Source organism: Papaver somniferum, chromosome 9 (assembly GCF_003573695.1).
Source record: "Papaver somniferum cultivar HN1 chromosome 9, ASM357369v1, whole genome shotgun sequence".
NCBI lineage: Eukaryota > Viridiplantae > Streptophyta > Magnoliopsida > Ranunculales > Papaveraceae > Papaver > Papaver somniferum.
This window is the reverse complement of record NC_039366.1, coordinates 199,500,795-199,526,289: the sequence shown is the minus strand read 5'-3', so window position 1 is coordinate 199,526,289 and position 25,495 is coordinate 199,500,795. Positions and strand designations below refer to the sequence as shown.

At 34.9% G+C, this 25,495-nt stretch overlaps 1 protein-coding gene across 1 annotated transcript; it reads left to right on the top strand.

Moving 5' to 3' along the window:
* Positions 1-17,529: 17,529 nt before the first annotated feature.
* LOC113310614 lies at positions 17,530-22,145 on the top strand. The gene is made up of 7 exons (XM_026559334.1): positions 17,530-17,941; positions 18,545-18,912; positions 19,005-19,222; positions 19,300-19,333; positions 20,199-20,267; positions 20,738-20,794; positions 21,515-22,145. Exons 1-7 carry the CDS (start codon positions 17,666-17,668, stop codon positions 21,819-21,821), a joined length of 1,329 nt encoding a protein of 442 aa, XP_026415119.1. The 5' UTR covers positions 17,530-17,665; the 3' UTR covers positions 21,822-22,145.
* The last annotated feature ends 3,350 nt before the right edge of the window (positions 22,146-25,495 follow it).

Sequence of the window (25,495 nt, the reverse complement as noted above, 5' to 3'; positions counted from 1 at the left end):
AAAAAATACAATTAAAATAAAGAAATGTTACAAGCAAATACAAAAAATCTGCAAGAGTCAGAATCCCCAAAAGATTGAACCATAATTTATATGGGGATAGCATCCTAATAGGGGCACCTTCTCATCGATCCAACGGTCGGAATTGCTTAACAATTTTTATCTTATAAGAAATGGTATCATCCTCTAATAAGACTAATATCCCCTTTATAAATCATGGATTGAACAAGGTATTTGAAATGATGGCTATTCCATGCCATTCATCATAGTGAACAAAATCTGGCCTACTAATAAAACTATTAGCATGTCCATTAGCCAGCGTATAACCTATATTAACCACGGAGTCAGATAAAAATTAATTTCTCGAATGAATAACCGAATTTTTGCATCACACTCCAAGGCAAGTTACCACTAATAAATACCCGCACCACACTTGATGAATCCGACCTCACTCTTATGTTGCACATATTCTATTAGGTGGCCCATTCAAAACCAAACATGATAGCATAAAATTTTGGGAAATAGTTTAATGAATTTCAATTTGAAGCAGGGGTATCGGTTACTCGCATCACAGTGATAATATATTTGGAAAAAAAATTATTATTGGGACGTCACATTCTAATAGAGGGGCTTCACTTGGATTTCTAGTGACCAAAAAATTGGTTATGGGTATTCTTGATTCAATACCAAATATCTAAAATAACCTTCAACTAAAATCAAAACCTAAAAATAAAACTAAAATCAAAACCTAATTCAAATTCAAAGATCTGCTCCTCCTCCTCTTCTTCTTTTTCTTTTTCTTCTTCTTCTTATTCTTTTTCTTAACTTCCTCTCATTCATCAACTTTAAATCATTTCCTCTTTTTCTTTTTCAATCAAAATCATTTCACCATCTTCGATCAATCGACGGTTCGAAAAGCTTCCAATGATTGATCGAATTCTATTAAAGGTACGGAAGAAGCATATTGATAGAAGTAATGGTAATCAACAAACCAATTGCATATGTAATGGTTAGATTGATTGAAACAGTAGAGAAAAATAGGTTCCAGAACCAGTTACGGTTGGGTTTTCCTCAAAAAAATCAACCTTAACTGTTTTACAGTTCGGTTCGACCAAAAAAAAGTAACTGAATTACAGTTGGGTTCGATAACAAAAAAAACAGCCGTAACTGTTTTACAGTTGGGTTCGACAGAAAAAAATCCCATCCGTAACTGATTTACAGTTTGGTTTCGACCAAAAAAACCCAGCCGTAACTGATTTACAGTTGGGCTTCGACCAAAAAACCCAGTCGTAACTGGTTTAAAATTGAGTTTTCCTAGTTTTTCCTAGTTACGGTTAGGAGTTCATCATCATCTAACCGTAGATTTTTCTTACGGTTGGCTACGAAGAAAAAAACCCAACCGTAAACCGCTCTGAAAAGCTAAAAATTTCAAAAAACATTTTACTTACTTTCATCAATTTTGAGAAATAAAAAGAACATTGGTCGGATGATTTATAATCTAGGGTTTTACTTTCATCAATTTTGAGAAATAAAAAGAACATTGGTTGGGTGATTTATAATCTAGGGTTTTAGTTAGAAAAAAATCTCCAAAGTTTCTCATTTTTTTCAACTTTTTCTTCCCACCAAAATCACTTAATATGATTTTGATTGAAAAAAATCTTATCAATCTAATTATATTAGTTAATTAGATTATTAGCCTAACCACATAAGGGTTGTATAGTCATTATAAAATTATTTTAGATAAGGGAATGATATTATTTTTGTCAAAGTGCTCAATTTTGGGACCATGGAACCATATGGATGATTTTGGACTATGCGGGAGATTAAACAATATCAACATGTGTTACGGGCATCTTTAATGTAAACGGTCAAGTAATCTTATGGGAGGTCTTATTAACATTCTTTTGTGCCACGGGCATCTTTAATGTAAATGGTCAAGTAATCTTAGGGGAGGTCTTATTAACACTCTTTTTGGTGTGGGTTATTTCTAAATGACAAGAAAATAAAGATAAGACATTTTTCTAGAGTTTTCTCAAATCCCCAAGTTTTCTCTCGCTTTTTTTTTAAGACAATCAAGATACTTAAATTCATTCAAATCAAAATAGTGATTACATATTCGCTTACAAGAATAACAAAAACATCAAAATACAAGATAACTAAGACCCTAATACAACCATCACGGGTTAGTCCAGTTGGCCAGGAGCCTGGCTCTCAAATACGAGGTCAGTGGATCGAGTCTCCACTTAAGAGTTTGGAGATCTCATGAAATACTCCTCTTATGTTAATCTAGTTTAAGTTCTTATTAATGTATCTTCTTTCTTATTAAAAAAAAGACCCTAATACAAATAAGGACATCAATTACAAGTATATCACGAAGAGAAAGAACAACAAACCACAAAGATATCCAATTTCTTTTTATGTATAAAGGAGAGATGATGGTAAATCCGGAAGTATATTCCTACCATTTAATATGTTAGTTTTCCTCTTCGATAAGAGATGCTTCTAAAACAAAGGAGTCGTTTTCCCATAAACTTTTAAAAGTTTTTACTAAATATATCCTAGATTAGACTTTCTCCTTTACCCCACTTAGTCCATATATCAAACGTATTTTTGGGTTTTAATACCTAATTATTTTAGGCCATAAGACATATGTTTGGTCAAATATTGAATTTTCGAGTGACATATATATATATATATATATATATATATATATTTTTTTTTTGTTCAACTCGTAAATTTTTGAACCACATAGATGATTACGAATTATACTTTGCGTGAGTCACGTGGGATATTTCACGGCACCAATAATATAAGCTAAGTTTATACTTTAGGTTATATTTCCAAATGTTTGGATCAGTAATAACACTTCAGGTTACATGAGAGGTTTCTGGTCACAATGTTTTATCTCAAATGTAGATTTTGAGGTGAAATGTTTGAAACATAAGTTGAACTTCGGGGCACATTGTTCAAATTTTGAATCATGTACTAAATAATTTTTAGGTTTCAATGCCCAATTTTTTACCACAAGGCACACTTTCAGTTAGCAAATTTTGATCGACATGATATATTTGGATCAGTCCATATCTCGGTCATGAACCTACTTTGGATCTTGTGATAGATGTTGAATAATACTTAATAAGACCATATCTCGAACATACTTTTTGATCTCAAAGCCCGATTTCGGATTACAAGGCACGTTTTTGGCCAATTAGCAGGATATGGAGCGATGAGATATATTTTGGGCTAAATTACCCAAAATTTAGACCACATGGATGAGTTTTGATCACGACACATACTTCGAGACATGTGAGAGGTTTCATGTAAGAACGTTGTATATATAATGTAGATTATGAATCATGGTGAAATATTTAAAACACCAGATGGATTTTGGGAAACACTCCTCAATGTTTAAGTCGCTTGGATAATTTTGGGTCATTATAAAATGTTGACATTAAATCATAACGGCATTAATGTTGATTTTGGGTCATGATAAAATGTTTGGATAGCCCTTGGTGTATTCGAGCAAGTATTCTTCTGAAGATTCGAGACCGCGTTAAGGATTTTTTTTTCCCTGAGAAGCGCACCTTAGATTTAACGAACAAGAGAATTACAAACATGAGTTAAGAGTTCCTTCCTAACAAATAAATACATAACAGATGTTGCAGAGAAACCCCAAACCAAATATGAGCTGCAATATGACACTTAACAAATAAATACATAACAGACTCTTTCTCATTCTAGCATAAGGGACATTTTTCATCCACGTAAGGTTTACAAAACTTAAACAAGGAATTAATAGGCAGCATCTGAGCAAAGATTTTCCACATGAAAAATTTTATTTTCGGAAGAAAGTCAATTGACCAAACTTTCCTCCAAAAACAAGCATCTTCCGGAGTACTATTCTCATTCATATAAATTTTGTAAGATGATTTAATAGTAAAACACTATTTTTACTATGAGCCCACATTGTTTTATCTCGTTGATTGAGGTTCAACTTAATTGACCTAATTTTGATAACTTGGTACGAAATCAAGGACTTTAGTGAAGTTAAATTTATGGTTGTTTCTAGATGCTTTCTTGCTTCTCAATATTTAGGATTACACGCGGGATTTTGGGCATGGTGTGAGAATTTTTATTTTTGCCAAAATGTCTCATAAAATACAAAAGTCTCAAACTTCAAAATATTTATATTCCCTTCCCTTTTTTTTTCGTGCTAATACATCGTGGGAGAATGAATCGTGGTGATTAATGGATTCTCAATCCTCCCCATTATACCTTGTAATGGCGGGATCTAAGAATCTAGAAGGCTCCACCAGTTTCCCACTTGTTTCCCAATTTCTTTTTTCTTCTGCTTCAAAAAAAAAATAATCATTCTTTCTTCTTTTTCCCCCCAAATTTCCTCCTAACTTAGTATTCGATTTCTATTCTTCAGCTTAGAAACATCCTTGTTTCGAGCACTTGAATTACTTGAATTCGTATGGTGATAGTATTGGGTTTTTTTAATTTAAATTGATTTACAGTGAAATCGTCTCCATTGTAACCTCCATCAACAAGGTAAGTTCTAAATCTTCAATCTAACTCATCTTTTCTTTTCGATCTGACTTATTTCTAACCCTTTATTAGATTTGTTTTTCTTAAGTTTTATATTTGAGTTTTTAATTATCTAATTGTGTTTTTTTTACTCATTGTTAGGGTTTTCCTACTTTATTGTATTGTCGTGAATCCACTTAAATGTGCTTGAGAAGAAGAGGTATAAGCTCTTAATCATTCCCCTAACTCATCATTTCTTTTAGGTCTGACTTATTTCTCACCTTTTGTTTGCTATACTTTTCTAAAGTTTTAATATTTGTGTTTTTTGTTTATCTAATTTTGGGTATTCGTTTGTTGATCATTAGGGTGGTGTCCTACAACATTCAGAATGGAAAAAATTTGGATGAGAATGCATAGATTATCAACGAAATACAGAGCAGGAGTTAAAAAATTTACCAAAGTTGCTACTCAGGATGCATGGATAAGGAAACTAAGGAAAATCTTTTGTCCATGTGAAATATGTGTTAACGGTTGCTGTAGAACTGAAAGTGAAGTAAGATTTCATTTGTTCCGTCATGGTATCGACCATACCTACACTTTTTGGACTAAACATGGAAACAATCTTCATGCTTCTCATGCTAGTAGTTGCACTACCAATTTTGAAACTCATACTTTTACAGAACATGAGTTTGAAGAGGGGCCATTGGGTGATATTCTAGACAGTACTATAGATGATGCTCCAGACTATGTTGCAGATGCAACAAAGATGGTCGACGGGATACTAGAAGACTTTCAAGGTGATCGTAGTAAGTTTGAGAAGTTAATTGAGGATGCTAAGAAGCCTTTATTTCCAGGAAACTCGAAACTTACCAAGCTGTCAGCAATAATCAAGCTGTACAACTTGAAAGCAAACCATGGAGTATCAGACAAGTTTTTCGGTGAGCTTTTAGATTTGTTAAAGAACGAGATGCTTCCTGATGGTAATGAGATTTCTTCTTCTACATATGAAGCTAAGAAATCCATTAATTTGTTAGGGTTGAAGTATGTGAAGATACATGTATGTCCTAATGATTGCATACTATACATGAAAGACCATGAAAAGAAAGAAGTATGTCCAACATGTGGGGAATCAAGATGCAAAAAGGATAAGATAACATTGAAGGAGCGCAAAGGAGTGCCTGTAAAGGTTTTTTGGTATTTCCCGATCATTTCATAACTGAAACGTTTATTTTTGGTGAATTTGATAATATACAAAGGGACCTGGTGGAGACATTATGCTTACTTGAGAAGTATTTTCCACCGTCATTCTTTACCATTATGATTCATCTCACCATGCATCTAGTCAGAGAAGTGAAATTATGTGGACCAGTCTTTACTCGATGGATGTATCCATTTGAGAGTTACATGAAGATTTTGAAGGGATACATTCGCAATAAAAATCGTGTTGAAGGTTGTATTGTAAATTGTAGCGAGTTAGAGGAATTTGTTGAGTTTGCTGCCGGTTGGTTGTCTGGCATGGAAACAATTGGTATTCCTCCTTTAAAGTATACTGGAACTAGTGCTTCGGAGGGTTCATGTATATTATCAGACGGAAAACCAATACAAGGTGCTCACGAGGATGAGGTAGATGGCGTATTATTGTCCAAATCCCACCTCGTTGTGTTACACAATACTGAAGAAGTAAAACCCTATATAGAGTATGTCCTCCTCTTTTTCATTTCATACTAGTTTATTAAATCAAGTCAGTGGAACTAATAACTTCTTTCTCACTGCCAGCCAACACATGTTTGAATTGAAGCAACAGTATGGAAAAGAAACTAGAAATGAAGTATGGCTGCAAAATGAACACAACAAAACGTTTCGTCGATGGTTGCACAAAAAGGTAATCATTTCATTTAATTTTCAGTGCTTTTACGAATATTCCTAATTAGTTTAACTATGTTGTATCCCTAATTAGTACGTACATCTATTTGCATTGTAACTATGTTCCACGATATCTAATCTAAAAAATTAACTATGTAGGTCGAGAAGGAGTTGGAGGACGAAGATGACACCATGGCAGAGGAGAACAAAATATCAAAATACCTTTGGTGGATGTCACAGGGCCTGCGTCATATAGTTGTGAAGTACAATGGATATGACATAAATGGATGTTGGTATCACACTAAAAGTCATGATGTAGGCGTAAACCAAAAAAGTGGCGTTAGCCTAGAGGCATCAGGAATGCGCATTGCTAGTGCCAAGGACAGTAACCCAAAGATTGCTATATCGTGCTATTATGGAGTGATAAATGAGATTTGGGTTCTTGATTACCACTGCCTAAAGATACCTGTGTTCTTGTGTGATTGGGTACACAGTGGGTATGGCGTCAAAACTGATGAACTTGGTTACACACTAGTCGACCTCAAAAGATTAGGGCATAAAAAGGATCCTTTCATTTTAGCTTCCCAAGCTAATCAAGTTTTTTATGTAGAAGAACAAGGAGATTCAAGGTGGTCTGTTGTTATATCGTGCCCTTTAAAAGACTATATTGATGACGATGATGTCGATGAGAATGCTGAGGATGAGCTAATGTGTGAGAATCGTCGATCAGAAGATAATATGGCTGTAGATATGAACTCACTTTATGTGGATGACGATTCTGACACTTCTTATTTTCGCGATGATGGTCAGGGGATATATGTTGATCCCAACTTTGAACAATAAGATGGTAGTGATGGTAAGAGACCCACCAGTTTTTAGTATGTTAACCGTACAATTTCAGAGAAAAATCTAGATTTGCATTCAGTTTGTAATTTCACAAGCTGGTAACGTGTCCATAAATCTGATTATCTTTCATCCATGCTTTACTGTTGCAGGTAACTCTCGCTGATTGTTATTCTGGAGGAAGGGAGGGTGGTTTTTTTGTGTAGTTGTCGTGCTACGGCAGATTCAAAATTGTTTACTTCCATTTCTGCATTTTATTTGCACATATAATTAAGTTCTTATCTTGTTTTACTTGTTTAGCTAGAGATGCATGTTAGACATTTTTAGTTATTTGGAAGTCTTCTTTAGTTGGCGTTTTCATTTCATTTTATCTTCAGTTCATAACTAAGTGGTGTTACTTCTACGGAATGTTAAGGGTTGTTATCTCGCTGCAGTATGTTATTAATTATGTTATGTAATCCATAAAACTGGCTTGGCAAGAATATCTTATTAGCTCGAATCACCAGGTGAATTTTGATAGTGAGTAAGGGTTTTCTTGAATTGAATAGAAAGTGTTTATCAATATTCTGTCATCTACCTTCGGTGTTCCAGTTTTTTAGTGTTTTCTTATTTATTTTTTGATTTTACTGTTAAGACTATGATTGAAGTTCAATCCCCGCCTCTAAGTTTGTGGTTTTAGTATACCATTAACCAATGACTCATCTTGCAGAGATGGCTTTATGGATACAATGCTGTTAGTTAAGATCAGACTTCATGGTGCTGGTAATAGGTTCTAAAATCTAGTTTGCTTCCATAACATCTGATCTCTGTCTATATAATGGACATCATAAACTTACGATGTTGACCCTTACTTTAATTTATGCAAGGTACATAAGCATCAAGAATTAAGGGCAATAAAGGTCATCTGCTAGTAGCCAACCGGGATATAGCAACTCCTGGTAAGTCCTTTTCTCTTTTCATTTACCTTTCCATTATCTATGTTGGATATACTCATATATGGCTGTACCATTAAATTCTTAAAAACTTGTGGAAACAAGTTAACCAAAATTACTTTGTGCGAGGTAAAGAAAAGCAACAAAGATCTTTTCAGTTAACGACAAGTACTGTTTGAAGTGTCTTGGAAAAGATTATGCTTAACATGTTGGGTGCTTCTTTGGTTAATATTAACCACCATCCAAGGTTGGTTTATTTTCTAATTCTGAAAACTTACCAAGATGTGGAGGATTACTCATGTCTCGTGATTTAGAATTTTGCACCTCAGAATTTAGGATCTTCAGACACATGCTAGTTACATTACTACTACCCCGGCTAATAGGAAATGGGTCTCTGAGGAGTTGGGTGTTGTTACCGAGTCTATGGAGGTGGTTGGGATTTCATCACTGGGGTTTTTGATCAGGTAATTTTTATTATAATGTACTATTTTTGATTTTTCTTTGTTGTTCGTTTGTTTTTCTAATCCCCGTTCATTAGGTGAATATCTTGCTGGTAAGATGAGAAGTTTGGAGTCTTGGTCACTGATTATATCATGCTAGCCATTATATTATTTCTGAATGTGAATGTAGAATATCTTTGGGAAGTCAAATCAATTCAGATGCACCCTTTATCTCTTAGATCTATTATAAATATCGACTCTACTTAATTTTATCAATTCGGATCGATTATAATTCTAATTGATTTGGCTGAATTGATATTCCTCCTGCACTACTGATTTGAGTTTCACTGGAGAGTTTATTGCGATTGCTTCGGCGAGGCACAGCTAAACTAGATTAGAGGTGACGTAGATAGTATGTTTTTAAATATCTTAAGTATATTATGCTGGATTTTCACTATTAGTATGGCATATACATTGTGACGTCAAAGTTTTTTTATCACGTTCAAGCATATTGCTTTTTACTAGAAGTTAAACAGATACATATGTGCTCCCTTTGTGATTTATTTGGAGAGATGGATTGAATTGAAGGATTGTACCTATGCAGGCAAACATACTGCTTGACAGTGATGGAATAGTGAAGCTTGGGGATATCGGTGTTTCAGCTTGTGTATTTGACAAGGGTGACAGCCAACGCTCTTTTGTAGGAACTACATGCTCATCAGTTTTTTCCTCCTTCTAACAAGCTTTTTCTGAATGCAAATCTACTATTTCTTCCTTCTTTTTTTCCTTTCATCATTGATGTACACAATTTGAATTTAGAAACATTCCCATGTTTTACTTTTACAGGATGGCTTAGAATTTTTGCAGCTGGGAAGTGGATACGATTTCAAGTGAGTGGCTATTTCCTATCTCTTACTGTACTGTATAACAGTTTTTACTCGGCAGGTCTCAACCATTTTCAATGAAAACTACTGATACATAGAGAACCACTATCTACTCTTGTGAAGTTTCTTTATTTATACATCTTGCATAGCTGATATCTTGTCATTTTGGATAAACTGCTTTAGAGTTGGCCCATGGTCATGCTCCCTTCTCGAAGTACCCTTCGATAAAGGTAAACCGGTATTCTGAATTCTTCTGTAAAACTATTTCAGTATTTCGGAAGAGCTTTTGACTTGTGTATCTCTTGTTTTTTTTGGAATGTACTGCATCAAAATATTGTTCTCATAAAATATATTGTATGGATCAGCTTCCTAGTGACGTTGTAGACCTCGTTAGTTGAATTGATTGTAGCTGCCAACCTTTGACTAGAGTGAATAAAACAGACAACTTGGGTGCTTAAGTATGGTGTGTTCCAGTAATAAGTTATATATGTTTATGGAGTTTTATTTCATGGATATAATGTTTGATTTTTAATAAAAATTTAATTTATTGTTAGTTATTGCTTTAAGACTTTTCTAGGCACAATGTTAATCTTAAAAACTGTAGCATCCCTGAGTGGGGATACTTGGAACAAACATGGTGGGGATTATTGATCCGTGACCATTACATAAATTGGTCACGGTGTGAGATGTGGTCCATGACCAATGATCAAATTTGGACACGGTGTATGTTAGTTTTCCGTGTTTAAAAACATGAACTTGTCACGGTATAAAACGACATCCGTGTCTAATTATGTGTATTAGTCTCGGTGTCTAACAAAAGTACGTGACCAAATCAATTTTGGTCACGGTGAAATATACAAATTGGTCATGGTGATTTTCGTGACCAAATGGTGACACTTTTGACCTCGCAGGCTTTGGATACGGTTTCTCAGAATTGAAATACCGTGACTGTAGACCTTTGGTCACGGTAAAAAACTGTGATGAAAAGATATTTTTGTACTAGTGATCACCTCTGAAATTTATATCTAGATCGATCTATAACTGAGTCTGTCGTGAATTCAAATCTGAGATAAAAAATTATCAATTTCAAAACACTTCACCAGTAACCTGAAGTTGAATTATGTTGAAGAAGCGATGAATTACGACAAATTCTCTCTGAAACTGTTAAATTGCCTCCAAAATTGTTCTCAGACCGGATTCCTATCTTGAGTTCATGTTTGAGATCCAAAACTTTCGATTTCAAATCCTGCTTATATATTTGAAATCGGCTTAAGGGTAGTTACGGGATATTGGCAGTCCAGAAAATCGGGATCGTGGATGGATTTTTGACTAACTCGTCCATATTTAGACTAAACTGTCGGAGACGAAGCTTTTTTGGACTAGAGAGTACTAGGCCTGAGATGAGTGGACTAAAGCGTCCCAAGCCCAGTAACTTTGGGACTAAACGTTAATTTCTACTTCTTTGATTTTATTTCCTTGGTTTGTGTGTTGTGTGGTGTGGGGAATTATTAGGAAAAAACAGAAACAAACAATAACGTGTCGGATTTTAATTGGATCAAAACAGAACAGTACTAGTCTCTATTAGAAATCTCTGACCTCATATTTCAAAAAGAAAGAGACGATGCGGAGATTCGTGGCGGAACGCGCAAGAAAGTTGATCTCATCGTCTTCTTCTACTTATACATCTAGAAGAAGTACCGAGGTTTAACTGAGTGCCTAATGATTTAAATAGATGTTGGCAGAAGTTACTGAGGAATACCTTGTTTCTGTCTGACACAATCTAGCTGGGAAGACCATGAAGATTGAAAATGTGATGCATGAATTCAAGGTAGGTGGTAGGCATTTAAAGATGTAAGAAAATAAGACAAAGGATAAGAAGGCCTACATGTTAAACTGCAAGTGCACAGTTGTCATTGTAGTGTGTATGTGCAAGAACAGGTCATCTCCACAGGACTTGGGGTGTAGTTGAAGTTTCACTATGCTGCTAATTGATGCAAAACTAAATGCAAGGTCACAAGGTTGCAGTGACAGTGAAACAGAGATGGTAAAACAACAAGGAACCAAGGCTATGAGCCAAGGGCAGGGAAGGCAGTGCACTGATTTCAGTGCACAACAAGATGTGAAGTGCAAAAACAGTGAAGGAAATAACTGATCAGGAAGCAATGTGAGAAGTTACTAAGGCAATTGAATCCACCCTTGTGACCTAGCCAAACAATGCAATTCTAGGTTGAAATTAGGATCTTAAGCATACAAATGGAATGGAAAGAGAATTAGCTTGCTATGAGCACTAATTTCTCCCATTGCTCAATAAAAACAATGCATCCTAAGCATACAACCTAGCATTCCACTACCTAACTGTGCACTAAGGCATCATCTGAGCCTCAGCAATGCAACTTAGCTCATGCTAATCTTGTAAACATGTTAACAGTAATAAATATCATACAAGGTAATTCAAACAACACACATATGATGAGCAAATACAAAAACATGATAAACATATGAACCAACAGTGTAAGCATGAAACAAATGAGAAACTGGCTAGTCCAGTTCTCTACAAGAGTGAAGCTGGCTAATCCAGCATCCCCCTCTAACACACACTAACACCATCTATTTATACCCAATTTCAGTTTAGGGTTCATACACCCAATTTTCCCCAAATCCCCAAAATTCCGTTGAAATTAGGGTTGTTGAACCTCACCTAAATTGATGCAATTTCTTCCAATTGATGTCGACCCATACCTTGTAATCTCTTCCTGCTCCATTCCCACGCGCCAATTGCTTCATCTATCAACCTAATTCACCAAATCCAACCCTAACAGTGATGAGGATGGTGGAGTTGTTGAAATAGATTAATAGGTGATGGGGGTATTGAGGGATATGATGGATTGTGGTTGTTGTGGGGAGTTGTTGATGGAGAAGGAGGTGGCGATGGAACTGGTACGGCAGAGTAGGTGGTGGTGGTTCTGCAAACAGGGTATGGTGGTGAAGGAGAGCTCGATGGAAGAAAGAATAAGGGGTAGTTTGTTTGGGTTATATGTTTCTGGTACTATGGTGTTAAGCGGGCGTATCGAGTTTGATGATCTGCGACGCTGAGCCGTGGGATGTGGAGTTGATAGAACAATCTGACGGCGAGATGGAGTGAAGCTTGTAGCGACCGCTGGATTATATAATACAACAAAATCAACGACGCCAGATGGAGTTAGGTGTTGTAGTGTTAAGCGGAAATATCGAGTTTGATGATCTGGTAAAGAAGCGACCGTAGGATTTAGATGTAATCCAATCTGACGGCTGAGGATGGAGGCGGGTTTGGATATAAAAAAAAATGGGTTTGGGTAAGGGTTTTGGGCCTTGGGTATGCCAAGCCCATATCTTCTTTAAGAACAATTTCTTCCTTCTTGAGCCCATTCCTAGGTTTTTGGTCTTGTGCGCACCATTCTTCGTGGCTTCCTTGCGTAATTCCTCCCGGCTTTTCACTACTTTTCTGCTCTTTTTCGCTCCATGATTCATCCAAACTTTATTTATTACCTAAAAATGCAAAATTAATTAATAAAAATATTTATTCATGAAAACAATGAAAATACAGAATATGGGGTAAAATGTAGAATTAATGCACAAAAGATGAGTTAAATGCCAACAAAAAGGGATAAATATATACATTATTTGGCACTCATCAGTAGGTCTTAAAAAGATACGGAATTTGGGAACTCGCAGTGATTTGGAAGCAAACTATTGGTCGATTACCACGAATCGAGCAGTTACGGTACTCGACCAAGCTACCAGACTGGATTCCCATAAAAGAAGAATCGACACCACCATCGAAGAGTATAAAAGTTTTGAAGGATAAATAAAATGTTTGGAAGTGTTTAGGTTTAGCAGAATAAAACCCTAAAAGGATTACAAGTTTGTCCTCATAAAAAAAAACCTGACGTCTTTAGGGGCGACCTCGAAAAAAATTAGAGGCGACTAATAAGACAAAAAAGGGTCACCCAAAACTAAAATAAAGCCACCCCTTATCTCAGATTTTTCGAAATGTCTAAAATACCCTCCATAATCGGTAGACAATACTACTGTCGGTAGTTTATATTGATGTATGTTGATTTGTGTTAAGAAAATTATAATTGGTAGTTAAAATGGAAATCTCGTGATGTTAATTTTCTACCAATTGTGGTAGTAGCCCCAAATTCAAAAAAGTTCAAAAACCAATGGTATTTTGAATTTCTCTATTTGCACGATCGGTATATTCATGATGTTTGTTATCTAACGATTATACAATCGGTAGTCTCCTGATGTTCTTTATCTACCGATTGTGGTAGTAGCCCCAAATTCAAATTTTTCAAAAACAAATGGAATTTTGAATTTTTTTGAATTTCTATATTTGCAAAATCGGTAGACTCGTGATGTTTATTATCTATCGATTATACAGACGGTAGTCTCGTGATGTTCTTTATCTACCGATTGTGGAAGTAGCGCAAAATTCAAATTTTTCAAAATCCAATGAAATTTTGAATTATTTAAATTTCTCTATTTGCACAATCGATAGAATCGTGATGTTTATCATCTACCGATTATACAATCGGTAGTGTCATGATGTTCTTTATCTACCGATTGTGGTAGTAGCCCCAAATTCAAAGTTTTCAAAAACCAATGGAATTTTGAATTTCTCTATTTGCACAATCGGTAGTTTAGTGATGTTTATTATCTCTACCGATTATTATCTCTATTATACAATTGGTAGTCTCGTGATGTTCTTTATCTACCGGTTGTGTTAGTAGCCCCAAATTCAAAATTTTCAAAAACCAATGGAATTTTGAATTTTTTGAATTTCTCTATTTGTTCAATCGGTAGTTTAGCGATGTTTAGTATCTCTACCGATTTTATATTCTCGTGATGTTCTTTATCTACCGATTATGTAGTAGCCCCAAACTTAATTATTTCAAAACAAAGCAAAGAGGAGAAGAACGTAATCATAATCAGTTGATAAAAACCAATACTAAACTACCAATTATGAAGGGAAATATAAATATTTTCCAACCTTTTTTTGTCTTATTATATATAAGTCACCCAAATTCTTTCGAGGTCGCCCCTATAGACGCCAGGAAAAAACAGAGGCCACATGTTTGTTCCTTCGGACAAATTTGAGGAGGTAAGTTAAAAGATTGATCAAACCGAGGCCTGACGGTTTTCCTGCTGGCTTCTTTAGAAATAATTGGCAAGAAATTTTGAAAGAAATTATTGATCATGTTCAAAAATAATTCGAACAAGATTTCTCGTCAAGTAGTTAAACCATTATTTCATAGCTCTAATACCTAAGGTAAATAACCCTTATTCTCCTCGGGATTTTAGACCTATTAGTTTATCAAACACAGTCTACAAAATCATTTCTAAAATTCTTACTAGTCGTCTCAAACCTTTACTTGATTCCCTTATTTCCCCCTTTCAGTCAGCTTTTATTTCTAATAGACAAATTCATGATAATATTATTATTACTCATGAAATTTTACACTCTTTTAAAAGGAAAAATAAAAATGCTAAAAATGGTTTTATGGCTATAAAACTTGACCTTTCCAAAGCTTTTGATAGGATGGAGTGGTCTTTTATTCTTTCAGTCTTTAGAAAACTAGGTTTATCCGGTGTTAGATTATTGAACAATACATTAGTACGGTGTCTTATTCAATTATGGTTAATGGTTCTCCTGGTGAGGTCTTTTTCCATACTACGGGTATTAGACAAGGAGATTGTCTTTCACCATACATTTGCATAATCTGCATGGAAGTTTTTATCTCAACTCATCTTGAAAGGTGAAGCTCTTAATCTTATTCAAGGTTTCAAAATTCGAAAAGATAGTCCTTCTATTTCTCATTTTTTCTTAGCTGATGATTGTATGTTGTTTTCAAAAGCTTCTTTAATGTATGCTAGAAATTTGATGAAAATTATCAATGTTTTCACTAAGGCCTCTGGTCAGGCTATCAATTTTGAAAAGTCTGGTTTTTTTACTAGTTCTAAAATGCACCATAAGCATAAGAAACTTCTTTCAAAAACTTTAGGGATGAAATTTATGAGTTCTTTTGAAAAATACTTAGGTACCCCTCTTTTTGTTAATAGAGATAAAACCAAATATTTTCAATTCTTAATAGATAAATTTTACTCTAGATTAGGAAACACAAAGAAATATAGTCTAAATGTTGTTGGTAGAACTGTTGTCACAAAGCATGTATTATCTAGTCTTGTAGTTTATCATATGTCATGTTTTCCTTTTCCTACGAAGATCACTTCTAAAATTGATTACATTCAAAGAATTTTCTGGTGGTCTAAGAAAGACCCTAGATGTGCTGCTTATTTTTATTCTTGAGGTGATATTGGGAAAGATAAAAAGACGTTGTGGGCTTTTTATTAGATCTACTTATGCTACTAACAGGGTGTTTATAACCGAACTTGGTTGGAGAATTGTTCAGAATCCTGATATCTTAATTTCAAAGTTTTTAAAAGACAAGTACTTCATTAATCATAATTTGTTGGAAATTGATAAAGCAGCGGATTCAAATTCTTGGATTTGGAAGGGTATAGTGAATAGTCTAATTTTATTAAGGTCTAATATAGTTTTTAAAATAAATGATGGTAATGATACAAGAATATGGGATTCAGTTTGGTTGCATGGTACTTCTTCTCCTTCTGTTTCTCTTAATCCTAATTATAACAATTTTAATATAGTTAGTGAACTTATTGATAAGCAGTCTGGTACTTGGAATATTGATCTGTTAAATTCTATGTTTGAGCCTGAAGATGTTGTTAGGATTATAACTATTAAGATTAATTTGCTTCGTAGAGATCAAATCATGTGGGCTCATACGAAAGATAGGTATTTTACTATAAAATCTTCTTATAGAGTTTATAAGAATGAAGTTAGTAATGGTGAAGAAGCTTTCTTTTGTAAAAAGGTTTGAAACCTGAATTGTCTGCCGAAAATTAAATTTTTCATGTGGAAGATATTTGCTTATATGCTTCCGGTCAATGCTTTGTTAAGATATTATAATCTTTCTAATGATGGATTTTTCCCTCTTTGCAATGCTGATGTGGAAACTGTTACTCAGTTGTTCTTCCATTGTACTACTGCTACTCATATTTGGTCTGGTTTATGCTGCAACATCTTGTTAGTCTTAAATTTGATTGGACAAAAGATTTCTTTCTTGAATGGTTTGATGATAGATTAGGACAGTCCCCTTTTGCAGTTGATTGGCCAAGTTTAGGCGCCATAATCATGTGGTGTATCTGGAAGCTTAGATATGATGTAGTTTTCAGCAGAATTGCGATTAATCTGGATAAAGTTATTCTTAACACAAAAAGAATGATTAATACTTATATTGTTATTCTTAAAAAGGTCCAGCAGGCTAGTATGGAAGTCAAAATTCCTATTGATCTGGTGGATCATTGTCTCTTTATTGATGGTTCATTTAAGGATTTTAATTTTGGTGTTGGCATGATTTTGTGTGATAATGCAGGATCCATAACTCAATCTCGTTCATATTTTGGACTGATTTGTGATGCTGTAAGCGCTAAGGCGACTGCTCTTTTTCTTGCTATCTCCTAGGCAATGGAATCAATCTTTCCAAAGTCTTGTTTATCAGCGACTGTATTCAAGTTCTGAATTTTGGAAGCAGAGTTAGTATCGAGTGGAGATGCAAGGATATTTTGCTGGAATGCAAATCTTTACTCTGAAGTTGTAATAATTTTAAAGTAGTTTATATTAAGCGTACAAAAAACAAACTAGCAGATAGGCTTGCACGACGTACTAGAAAGTATTGTCTTAAGAATCTTTGGGTCTCTTTTTCTTATTTTTTGAACCCATCTTGAATGTTTGTAACTCTCTTTTAAGTTAATGTAGATAGGGTGTTTTCTTAGAAAAAAAAGTAAAAGAAAAAAAAGGGTTAAAAATGGATACGTAAATTTTTTACTGAATCTGATCGTTGGCTGCCCTTATCTTTTTTGGCCGGACGAACTTAAAAAAGGAGATCCATATCCATATCCATTTGACGAGCAAATAACTTCAAAATCGAAGTCGGTAAAACCAAACCCTAAAATCCTCCTCCCTTTGTATCATCGAATCAATCAAAGCCGTAACTTTATATAGAGAAAAAAAAAACTGTGGAGATTTCTGATGCCTGCAAATTGATGAATTAAAATGGCGAGAATCATCAAAAAAGCGATAACCCCGATGTTACTGGCGTATTCGAGGAGGACCGCGCTTAGAAATTACAGCACTTCTTCTTCCATCTTCATCAACCCCCAATTGAAGAAGAACAGTAGTACCAGTATTAGCCTTAGTAGTAGCAGTTTAATTTATGAAATTCGGACTCCAACTCGTGATTTCTCGTCTTCTTCTATCGATAAGAAGGGACCGTCTGGATCTGGTAAAATCATAGGTACCGGTGAGGAAGCTGAAGATTTTCTTAAAAAGGTAATTTTTAAAATTACCCACATAATTTGAAACTTAAATTATTGATGATGTTCAGGGTCCAACAAGCACATGTAGTTTGAACATCTCTCCACTATACTGTCTTCGATTTATTTTTAAGTATGAGAAATATTATTTATTCACAAATATTTTGTTTATCAACAATTTGTTAGCATTGGTTATCTTATCTCCGGTGATTACGAATCTGTCTAAGTTAGATCAATCCTGACCACCCTTGGTCTTGACATAGATTAAATCGATCCCGACCGTCTTTCATCTTTTTCGATTGGTGTTGGTTGTCCTTAGTCCTTACATAGACAACTGCATCTTCTTTTTGTAATATTGGTTTTAGTAGGAAATTATCGTTGTCTTGATAACATGTCCATATCCTGCTTTCCAGGCGACAATATGTCGCCTAGTTATTTCACTAGTTAAGGTGCAAGTATGGGTATGTGAGTATCCTACACCAATACGTGAGCTCCACTTATATATCTCCTTACATATTAGAATTACAACACCACGAACTGCTTTGCAATAGTAGTTATGCTGTATCAAGATTTTTATGATGACCAAGATGAAATGGGCTGTTTTTATGTGTTTTGGTAGGTTGTGGAGACACCAAGTGGATTTCCCTTCAAAATTGAAGATAAACCAGGGGAACAAACCATAACATTGACCAGAAAATACATGGGTGATTATATCAATGTCATAGTTCACATGCCTGGTTTCTCTACTGACGTTAACAAGGAGGAAAATGGTGATGATTCGGATGACCAGAATAACCAAGAGAAGGATAGCGTTAATGGTCCACAGTCCAGCATACGCTTAATTGTAACTGATACGAATTTTCGCGGGACTACTTTGGAGTATGGTGTAATTGCTTATCCAGATGAGTTTTCCATAGACAGTTTCTGTATCAAGTATGCATATGCTCCAGATGAAGAAAATATATATTACAAAGGTCTTGATTATGCGTAAGTAGTTACTAGAATCGATTTCTGTCAGTTGCAGAGTTTGCTATGTATCTTGTAACACTGGTTTGTTACTGCGTACCATTTTTTTAAAGGAAATTGGATAAGAACTTGCAGAAAGAATTCCAAAGACGTTTGAAGCTCTTCGGGATCATACCCAGCACCACCAACTTCTTACATGAGTACATGGCTAACAGAGACATGTACTCTTCACATTCATCCAATTCTCCTACTCTTACTGACCAGATCACTCCTGAATCCCTCTTAACAACATTTTTGAATGATGAAGGGATTCCTGCTGACCCTGCAGTCGGTAATATTGTTTAATGTTTCGATTTGTTGGACGAGTATATGTATTGATTCTTACTGAATTTATTATGGTTTACACAGAACAATATAGAAAAAGAGGACATCCACTTGTCAGGTATTATTATCAGCTCATCATCTTTTTTTATTTATCATCACGCGTAAAAGCATCTCCAATACTAGGGTCAAAAAAATCTTACATGGTATGTGGTATAAGCTAGAAATTAAGAAACATTAGTATAAAAAGAAAAATTTATGTGGTGGTCTAATTTTATTTAATTTTCCGGGTCATTAGAAAGTAGAATTTGGCAAAAATGCATCTTCAATGGTAAGGCCAAGCACTAGAATAGCCTGTTTCCCGTAGCTATAGCTTAATTATAGCAAAAGACAAATATTACGGGGCATCTCTTAGCTTTAATGTGGCGAACTCGGTTTGCTTCGCTAAAGAGTTGAACAGATATATTCCTCGATTAAGCTAAGTGATGAGTCATGAAAGCTGAGTTTCCGTTTACAAAAATACGTATGGTTTTGGATGGATCATGCATAAGTTTTAGGAATTTCCATATTTATCTGAAATATCGGATGTAAAATCAGTATATGGAACCTGAGTTATCGTATTTACTTTTTGGATGAAAACTGAGTTTCCTTCTCAATAGGCTAAGCCAAGCAATGTCACTCTCATTTCTATTTTTAAGCTACAGCCAAGCGAAATGCCCAACCGTAGTGCTTGGCCTAAGATGTCTTTCCAAAATAATTTGGTCCAGATCATAGTCATGAAGGAAATCTAGATATGACTTAGTCGAAATGTTTTATTTGCAACTCACAAATATAGGATGCGTCGCTGAGAACTTTTTTGAAGTGAAAAAAAATCTTATCATCCCATGTTTTAAAAAAAGTAAAAATTTAAATGATGCTTATTGCTCATGCTCTAATTGTTTATTGTTATTCATTAGTTTAATTTTTTTGGTTTTTATTGACGGCAGTGCTGAGGAGATCCGCAATAACGGAAAGCATCCCAAGGACTTCATTTGGATTCCATATCCATATCATCGGTATTATTTACTACCTTGTTTTTTGTTGTGTTATTTTTGTTTGTTATTGTGAGTACAATCATCTCTCTAATATCTGTGTGCGACTGTGCGTTTAATTAATAAGAAAGGGTATCGCTAGCTTGTGCATATAGGACGCAATGATTTCACTGCCCTATACCACATCACTATAAATGTAGGATGGGTTCTCATAGTTGTGTAGGAATAAAGACGAAAGCATGAAATTATCTAGCTCTCACTGTTCCCTTTTATGACATTATTATGATTTATTGCGGAGTCAAACTGTGAGTCCGTTCCTTTTATCTTATGACATTTTTGGAAGGTGCAAAGCTCCTGTGAAGGCCTCATAAGAGTTAGTCCGAAGGTGTTGTGAATCATCCATAAGAGTGAGCTAAATAATGTTGCAAACTTACATTTTATTAGTATTCTTTTTGTTCTGAATGAATTAAATTATGTTGTTCTTGTGCCAACAGTAGTGAGACGCTATTGTGGATTGAAGTTCCTAGCAAGGGTTTCTATGCTTCTGAAAGGTACTATTATTATCACTGTCGTTTTTTAATCTTTTTATCCTAGTTGGTTAGAGGACAAGCTCTCATATTTAAGGTTAGACGTTCGAGTCTCCGCGCTGAGCGTCTCCATAGAAAAACACATGCCAAACTAATAATAGAAAAACACATGCCAAACTAATAACTCGAACACATATACTCCCTCTATAACTCCGCATGTGTGGTTTTTCTGCATAGTCCCTCCCAAGCCGGGATAAAGGAGGAGGTTCGTGATTGGTCTGGCAAGCCAACGGTAAAAAACACAGCCACTTCCCTATAAAAATAGGCTTGTGATAGGCGTGGCGAGACAGCATTGACCAGTAGAGGGCGAGATCAGTACCAATATGGGTGAATGCTTGTGAAGTCCCCATATACCTTTGTTTGGTTGAAAACCATCTTCATAGGAAAGGGAGAGAGCAGTACCAAGATGGGTGACTGCTTGGGAAGTCCTCGTGCTTCCTTTCTAGCCTACCCCAACTTGTTTTGGACTAGAGGAAGAAAAAGACATATACTCCCTCAGTCCCATAAAATGTGTTGCCGTTCTCTTTTTCGTTTATGCAAAAATGAAACAAAGAAAGAAAAAAAAGACCCAATTTCCGTAGGACGGAAGGAGTATTACTGTAGTTCCGGTAATATCATTTTGTGATTAGTTGTTCATTAATGAGAAACCAAGTTGACTAGTTTGGTCTTTACTTATAATGGCAGAGAAATTGAAGAATACTGTATGGAAGCTTTCGGCGGGGAAGATTACCTTGATGGGGAAGCTTACGACGCGAATCCTTATAGATGTTTGCGTGGCAAAGCATTTGGGGACCCACCTGTTATATCCGAAGAGATGGATAAGATATTGTATCCTAATTTGAAACATGCCAATGATCCTAAAAAAGGTTGTAATGTTGCCCTACGACCATACTTTGCTGAGATGAATAAGATAATGTTTCGTCCTGATCGAGATCCTGATGTTGCTATATTTGCAAGTCAAATAAATGATGGAGTATATCCAGCATATTGAACGTGAAGTTTGAGATTGGATCACCGTTTCTGCTCTTTTATTTTGCTCAAGATCTTGTTTTGCTCTTATTGTGTATCATTTCATTCGGGTGTGTTTTTCTTTTACCGGGAGTTCAGTAAAAATAATCAAACTATTAAGCAGTTAAGAGATTGTCAAATTCATCTTATCCACCGGCTTGCTTAAGAGTCTCCCAAATATCATGTTCTACACACCGGTACGGTGGTTATTTATTCACTATAGATTAAAGCAAATGGAAATTGTATTTGTAGCAAATGGAAATTGTATTTGTGTAGTATTATCGGTTCTCCTTTTTTTTCCTCTTAAGAGGTCAGGCCTAGCCCCATTTTTCTGTTTTATTTGCTTTTGTAAATAAAATGTCTTTGTGTTGTAGGGCTTACGGTCATAAATGTGCATCCCTATTAAATACTTAGGGTTTATCTTTTTCCGCGTATAGAAAATATTATACCTATGTAATATCTAATGTCTCTTTTATCAATAAGAAGTTCTTCTATTTTCTTGCTTCTAGGTTTTATCTAATTGTTACACCAAAACGTAATCATGCATGAATCTATACCGTAGAGCTAGATGAGATTGCTTAATTTTTTTTCTTTTCCTACATGGATGATTTAATCAACGCAGTTATACAGTTGTCGTAAAGCTAATGTTGAAATTGTTGGAATCAAATCAGCTAAGTTGGATTACTTTCTCCTATTTATTTTTATTTTTGATAAATCCCATAATCAATCGGGTGATTATATTTTGTATAATATATTTGTATGTTTGTTTGTTGCGACTGATTAACGTTGGTTGTAATCCCTTTTGAAAAACGGAGGAAGAAAATATTATAAAAAAACAATTTTTTTTCTGAGGAGAAAGCAAGTCCGGAAGAAAATCAAGGAAGTTGTAAGAAGATTTGGTGCCTTGTTAACTATGCTATTTTCTGGCACTTATGGAAGGAGAGAAATTCAAGAAATTTTGGAGGAAGGCATAAGTTAGTTAATGAGATTATTATGCTCATTCAAAACTATGTGATTTTGTGGTGTTTTGATTAGGAGGTTTTTAGAGGGTTTAGTGTCAATCATATTCTCTTTCACCGGGACACTGTGATAAACATGTGATATATGTGTGTGACTATGTTTCTGGTCTTGTAAATATTATTTCCTTTTTAATATAACCTTCTTTTTCAAAAAAAAGAAAATACTTGGAAGAAAAATCTCCGGTCCAGCCAAGCCCAACTCGGTCCGACCCGGTCCATCCCAACCCGATCTGATCCTCCCTAGCTCAACCCGCGGTCTGGTCAAGTCCACCCAACCCGGTTCGTTCCACCCAACCTGGTCCGTTCCAGTCTACCCCGGTTTGTCCTGTGCGCGACCAAGGCTGTCCTGGTTCTTTGTATATGAAATAGAGCGGGAACCAATATACGAGGTATGTAACTAATGTAATTTTACGTACATTGAATACCTGCTGGATTTATTTATTTATTTTTATATAACATGCCTAGTTCTGTTTTTTTTCAAAAGTTGAGTTCATAAATAATCAATTTAAATTATGAGTGTTGATATCGATCATTAAGAATTTTGGTCTTAATGTTATTTTGTTCTCTTGGACATGATATCGGCTATAGTTGAATGTTGCCTTTTGTTCAATTGGTTCGATTTTCAAATGTATTTATTTGGGGTTTATAAGTACTTGAACACCATATTTTCTTCCCAAAATTTGAATGTTTCGTGGAATATAATCCACTTACTCGACTATTAATCAGTCAATAGTTTCAAAAGATATGTTCAAATAAAAAGTATCCCAATTTTTGTGGAAGAACTCATAAAAGACGAGTCAGAAAATTTCCATTTCTCTACTTCATCCATGATACTAACGAACTAGTATATGTTGACGTATGAAAACAAGAAAACTATCTTTAGTAATATATTCAACCTAAAGTAAGTGATTGACATATGTAGTAAGATTTCTCTTGGTTTGTTGAGATAAAGACATTTCTTAAATTAAGCTAAATGTACAAAAATTGAAAATGGAAAGAACCCCGAAGTAATGAGAGTTAGACCTACCGACTCATATAAAGCATGTGAAAAGGGACATATATATCATGAGACAAAGATGTATTTTTTTCCCCAGTAGTAAAGACACCAAAGTACATGTATCAACTGAACATGGGATGAAGCTAAGATGTAATTCAAGCTCTCACCAAAGAGTTGGGAATGAATATTCTTACTGGTATCGGTACAAGCAATAGAATGCGGGTACTATAATAACAACCAATTTACGTGAGAAGGTCATACTTTAGACATCAACTTTAATGACAAGAAGAACTTTTCCTGGCCAATTGAATATTTATTTGAACTAGATGCAATGTCTGCACTTATGGAATGAAAAGTACATCAGTCCCACGAGACATAAATTCTCTACAACTTTAGAGATATATCTGGATGAAAAATATATCATCCCCCCTGAAACGTAACATATATTCACTCTAAAGTACTTGAGTTGAATCTCACTTTTGTTACTAATAAGGCCATACAACTCATTTAGTATCTCAAAATTCAATGTCTATCAGATAGTGGTTTCCCTCCCACCAGCTTAAGGAATATAAACTAGTTGTTGAACTATTTCCTTATAATGTTACTACGAAGATTGGATCATCGAGCGAAGCACTACTCAAAATTTGTTTTCAAGATAGAACAAAGACGTCAAAAAATCTCTACATGTACCGAGAGATAATCACACCTTGTTAAATTCCACAAAAACCCATGCAAGTGAATGTTATGTGGAAACTCACAGTGATGAGAATGTAACTGACTGCATCTTTTAGAGTCTCTAATGTATTTGGAAGGAAACATATTTTAGAGAAACTAATGAGTAATCTAGTGAAATTTAAATCGCTATAGTATTTGGATTATTGAATCCATATAATTAACTTCGATGATGAAATGTTGGAATGGACTCATACATGCTTTGGCATAACCATAAAGCCACTTTAGTTGTGATATAATTATCGTTTTGAAAGGATTCATGCGAACATAACTTTATTTGAGTGAAAAAAACGGGAGAAACATTGACAAAATGCGAAATGCCGACATATCTCTCAATAAGTGTTTTTTTTAAAGTAATAGATGACTCCACTCCCCACCCCACCACCCACCACCCCCTTCATATTACAAAGAAAACGAGGTGAAATGTAGAAAAATATTCATGCAAAATGTGGACCATTAAAGTGATTTATGGCTCTGGTGAATGTTTTCACATTTTGAACTAGGTTATAGTTCCCAAGAAATTTGCGATTGGAAAACTACTAGCACATATTTTACATGTAAGGGCTCACCACCCCTTGAAAATGCTAGAGTGTGTACATCAAAAAGACTTGATGGTTATTGCATGTTTAATATGATTAATGCAGAGCATCCCGTACCCCATGGTCTAGAAAAGGCTCATCAAGTGTTACAGATGGTGCCTAAGGAATGGTTATGCGTACAAACCTACCTTTAACTGCTTGGGGAATATTCCATATTAATGCATCTTTATTTAATTCATTTTAGAACCCACTATTAGTCAACCTTTTATGTGTACTAGTTGGTAATTGGATATAAGCCTGACATTCATATTCTTATGCATTTTTGGTTGCACTATATATGTGCCATTACGAGTCCACATCGTATTATGAT